The sequence below is a fragment of the Ruditapes philippinarum genome, unplaced genomic scaffold, assembly GCF_026571515.1.
Source record: "Ruditapes philippinarum isolate M1 unplaced genomic scaffold, ASM2657151v2 ctg1266_1_1_1_1, whole genome shotgun sequence".
In the NCBI taxonomy this organism is placed as follows: Eukaryota; Metazoa; Mollusca; class Bivalvia; order Venerida; family Veneridae; genus Ruditapes; species Ruditapes philippinarum.
This window is the reverse complement of record NW_026851704.1, coordinates 76,821-82,305: the sequence shown is the minus strand read 5'-3', so window position 1 is coordinate 82,305 and position 5,485 is coordinate 76,821. Positions and strand designations below refer to the sequence as shown.

At 32.7% G+C, this 5,485-nt stretch overlaps 1 protein-coding gene across 1 annotated transcript; it reads left to right on the top strand.

Moving 5' to 3' along the window:
- Window positions 1-1,612: 1,612 nt before the first annotated feature.
- On the top strand, window positions 1,613-4,630 carry LOC132737706 (transient receptor potential cation channel subfamily V member 4-like). Its single transcript, XM_060725037.1, has 2 exons — window positions 1,613-2,050; window positions 2,397-4,630. Exons 1-2 carry the CDS (start codon window positions 1,616-1,618, stop codon window positions 3,921-3,923), a joined length of 1,962 nt encoding a protein of 653 aa, XP_060581020.1. The 5' UTR covers window positions 1,613-1,615; the 3' UTR covers window positions 3,924-4,630.
- The last annotated feature ends 855 nt before the right edge of the window (window positions 4,631-5,485 follow it).

Genomic DNA, 5,485 nt, shown 5'->3' with positions numbered 1-5,485 from the left:
ATTTACGAATATGCTTGACAATGAGTTTTAATGTTTTAGTCCAAAGAACTGTGAGTTGTTGAAATTCTTTTACCTTATATGGCAAAGTCTTGTCTGCTCTATCAGTTATAGGAATGATACTGTTGAAAGTCTTCTTGGAACAATAATTTTTTTTTATAAAACTTATATGTGCAATATAAAGAAACAGTCTGTGCCATAATTCAAGTGAAATAACGTTTTTATTTCAATTGTTTGTGCATAAAGGGTTTTAAAACGTTTACTTGCTGATCAGAAAAGGGAGCAAAGAAAAAACAACAAAAAGGGCAAAGAAAAATATAGAAACATGCAGACAAAAATACCAAAAAAATCCCCATTTAATCGAGATTTAAGTCATTATTTAACTGAATGATCTTGGTTTGCATTGCTCAAATACGTACCATCAGTTGCTTTCAGCAAGCTAAGGTGTTAAAACTGTATTAACCTACTAATGCGCTTGAAGTTTCAATACTTCATACCCTTTTTAAACAACCTTGAAAATATAAAACCTCTTCACCGAACAGTCTCCATAAAGGCGAGCAGAATTGTGAAAAGATGGGACATTTGTTTCTATACAGTAAAGGCATTATTGCATCCGTTAACTTTGCACGAAGAAATATTTTACCATAGCTTTGTATTTCAAACAGACATCTTGTTTCATTATTTTTGCTTTTTCAAATCGATACATAAATTTCATAAAATAAAAAATAAAGAGGGGTACTTTTTTCCCATTTAAGAGAATTTTCATTTAAACCATACACTTTTAATGTTTAAGTGCTTATGTTAAGTCGCATACATGGAAACCACTTGCCAAAACAATAAATCATTGATTAAAGTTCCCACACGACAATCCTTTATACCCTCTCTGCGTATAAATATCACTTAGGAGATTTTAAATTTTGTACTCAACAACCTTTTATTATTCTTTCATACTACAGCAGGTATAAAAGCGCAAGGTACTTTAAAGCAAATTAAATTGAAAAGCAAATTTCAAAGGAATACTCGATTATTTAATTTAATAAGAATAAGATTAAATTTACTTCAGCGTATATTCAAATCGGAAATGGAAGACCAAATTAAACCGCCTTTTACAAGAACACTATCAACCAATAGCAAAGGGAAAAAAAGGACAGTAACAAAACAAATTCTCAGCTTGTACGCCGGACTTGAAAAAATCGACCGTCGTGAATGGAACACAACCTCATTGGGAGATATCAAAGAGGATTTCCAACAGTTTTTCAAAGGCTGTCTATCACAAAAAAAAATCCAAAAGATGTTCGACGAAAATATTCTGCATGGGAATATTACAGATGAACACAGAAACACATCTTGTGTGATTAAAACAAGTGACAGTAAAATCAATGGCGATACGTTGCTTTTGCGAGCAATGTCTATTAATGTTGAGAAAGACACTGATGAGGAGAAAATACTTAACGAGATTATTGACCTACTCGTGGACGGATGCCCAGAAATGATTGTTAAACCAAAAACAAGCAATGATTACGAAGGGATCACGCCATTGCATCTTGCCATTCTCAATGAGAATGAAAAGCTTATAGTTAAAATGGCAAACGCTTTGCAATGTACCTAAGTAAAAAAAATGTTACCAGAAGGGTATGAAAAGAAAATATGTGCCAAAGGTCCTGTTTTTCAAGACACTGTGATGATGGCTGGTACACCACTTGGTGTAGCTGCACTGAAATTCAATAAGAACATTTTCAATATTGTTCTCAGAGTCTTCGCTACCGATTTAGATGTAATGAACAGTAACAGGGACAACATTATTCACTCTTTGATCAAGTATGCCCACATACAGCCAGAAAAACTAAACAAGGTTGTTGAAATGATCAGTTATGTGATTGATTGCAAATTTGTCAATGATAGTACTTGTGGTTACGAGGACAAGAGGCGACGGAAATTGAGGGAGAAGTCCCGGAAATTGTTGATGATGACAAACAAAGATGAAATGAATCCCCTTCAATTGGCAGGCAAAAGACAACAGTTTCAGATTTTCGACCTCATTATGCAAAATGAGGTTAGTCAAAGTCATTATATTTTGAACAACGTAAATTGAATTGCTGAGTGTATTCAGTTACATTTAAATGTATAGGATAATTTTAATTATATATACACGACATATTTACTGTCAACAAATTAGTTTTTTTGGCATTTCAATTTCTTTTCTTTTGACATAGTCTTAAATAAACAAAACTGTTTCAAAATTTTAGATAGAATATTGTTACGATTTCAAACTGATATTTTGTATTAAGCGCTGTCACTATATCATATTTCAAGGGTTTTAACAGATTAAATGACATATTTTCTATCTAAAATTTACATCGAAATTAACTTATATCTTACAACTATATACCTTAAAACAGGTTTACCGTAGCACGGAGTCGGGAGATGGATTTTTCAATGAAGAAAGTTACGACATTACTGAGATAGAGACACTCAAGTTGAAAAGGGAAGAAATCAATTCTAAAAATCTTGAGGATGATATCAGACCTGAACACCATGAATCCATTTTGGAATACCTTGTCCACCAGGAAACTAAAACGGCATTCCTCTTTGTTGATTGTCTTCCTATAAAAGAAGTTATACGAGAAAAATGGAAGTTCTACAGATGGGTTTTCTTAAGCTGGTTTGTGTTCCATTTGGTGTTCATGGTCGTTCTTTCGGTAGCTGCAGTTTACAGGTCAAAAGTGAAGGCGCCCGTTTCTAGAAATACCAAGATTGAATTTACATATGTTGTTACACATGACACGTTTGTATCCGTAGTATCTGTCGTCGGCCTTGTGTTTGGTTTATTATACTTGATGATGGAAATATCTAGAGTTCTGATATCACGCTTTCTGTACAGACCATCATCAAATCTTCTAAAACGTGTACTTCGTAATATTAGTTCACCTTATTCCAATCAAATTTTTAGAATATATTTTACACTTTTTTCTTTGCTTCTCATACTTGATTGTGTTATTGCTGCAACCGAGGCTTCTGGATCTTTTTCAGGATATGAAAATTACTGCCTTATTTTCGTTGTTATTATAGGCTGGTATTTGACATTATTCTTTTTACAAACCTTCAAAGCTTTCAGTATTTTCTCTGTTTTGATTCAGAGAGCGATTGTGGACATGCTGAAATTCGCACTTGTTATGACTTTTCTTCTCGTCGCTTTTTCAGTAGCGATGTATATGATCATGCAGGGAGTAGAAACGGATGAAGACGACTTTGATTTCTTTAGCACAACGCTGTTCAAAATGCTGACCATCATGCTTGGTATAGGAGAATTGGGAGTATTGTTTCAAGCTCGTCAACCGTATTTAGCTATATTTGTTTTTGTTTTGTTTGTATTGTTGACAACCATTTTACTCCTTAACGCCCTTATTGCAATTATGTCAAACTCATGTACTGATTTGATGAGCAACTATGGAGGTGAAGTCGCTGCAAAACTTCATTGTCGTTTACAAAAATTGTCTGCAATTCTATTTTTGGAAGGTTGTTTTCCTAATTTTCTTTGTAAAGAAGTTGGTGTAGAAAAAAGAAAACATCGATACCATAACAACGAATGGGAAAAAAATGTATTGAGACGAATTTGGATGAGGACATCTGTTCATAAACATAATAGAGCAAAGGACACTGAAAAAGCTACGCATATATTAAACAACACCTCGCCGAACGAAGGAGTTGTTTCGATGATAATGCAAAACTTAAATCCATATCTTGAAAGTTTGAAGTTACCAGACAGCAAAGTGACTCCAGTAAACACCACAACGCATTTCATAAATGAACCTGAGGTTAATACCGTTGAAGGTGAAAACAGCGATACCGTCGCCATATGTCGGACTTGTAAGCGTGAGATTGAGGTTACTAGTTCATTATTTACACCAATGTCGACGAGACATTGATAAGTGAGACGAGAAGACGAGACGAGACAAGAAGTGGGCAGTACGCATCGAATGTATTGACATGTACACGTTTTTGTGTAACGTTTTATATTGTCAACTTCCCTCTTAAGCAGTTGAAGGGATGTATTAAATTACATAAAAATGTTTATGTTTCTTTAGTTAACGATTTGACTAAAAATTTTGTACGAAATTATCCGCCTGTGTTGTCATAGAGACCTAGCTTTTACGCTTGCAAATCAAAACGAAGTCTTTTTTGTGATGTTAGGCTTTACGCAGTGATGTTTGTAACGTTTCATAACTCAAATATAGGGTGAAGAGTTCTAAGTGTTAACTGGAGGCTTATAATATTGTACATTTTACAAGTGTTTTAATATATTAAGCAGAGAATTAGAAAATCAAAAATAAGTGAGGTAAGACATTTTGAGGTCTTCCTCCATCTGTAGGCAGAAAAGTCGCCATAGGACCTCTACTGTGCTGGTGAAACATAAAACTCAACCTTAAAGTGATGTAAGGTAGTTTTAAAGTATTGAAATTTTAAAGATTGGCTACGTCATGAGTTATCTTTTTATATTTAGCTGCTGTTTACGAAACTCTTACGAATTGTATTAAATATTTCAACCCATTTATATCTGATTGCTCAACATGCATTAATATAAATTATATAGCTATATGACATTGTATAAACAATAATAAAAATATATTAACTTATACAATCCTTTTATTCTTTATTTCAAAGATTTAGTAACACGTATATATGAACATTGTTTAACCACATTTTAAATGTAGTAGATTAACCCATCAATTTCAGCTTCTCTGCCCACGAGAAGACCAGGAAGACATATTGTTTTGATATGTCTCTTTTAGAAACAAAATGGGAGACATGCGACCTACAACCATAAAACTTCACAGTACATAAACCTTTGTAAACATTATGTGTCAAAGGTTAATGTAACAAAACAAAGCGAATCATAACGTTGATTATAAAGAATATTGTTCCATCAAAAGCATTATAAATACACTTTGTTACGAGCCAGGCGTAACGAGAAAGAAAATCCAGCAACAAACTTGTAACAATAACAAATTTATTACAGAAAAATTAATAAAGAAAATCAAAATAACAAATTATGTGTACAAATACCTGAAGTCCAAATAAAAATGTAAAATTCAAATGTCTTATCTGATCCTGGAATGATCCTTTTTGAATAGCACAGTTAAATCCAAGTTAAATCCAAGAACACTTTAGAATAAATTCCCACAATAAAATCCACAAGAATAATTTAAACTATTTTAAAAATAATCCAAGCTCCAATAAATCACTTTATATCCAAGTTGAATAATACTCCAAATATATTGATTTCTTAAAATGTAACTGATGACTTAAAAGATCACTGATGACTTAAAAGGTAATACGGAAAAAAAAGAAGTTTCTAGAATAGTCTTTCATTTTCTACAATAATCATAATCTAGCAACTTCAACAATAAAGATCATTCCGGAAATTTCTATCTAATTATAATGCATGAGTTTTCTACAACAGTTAAGAAAGTTCTAGTACATACATGTA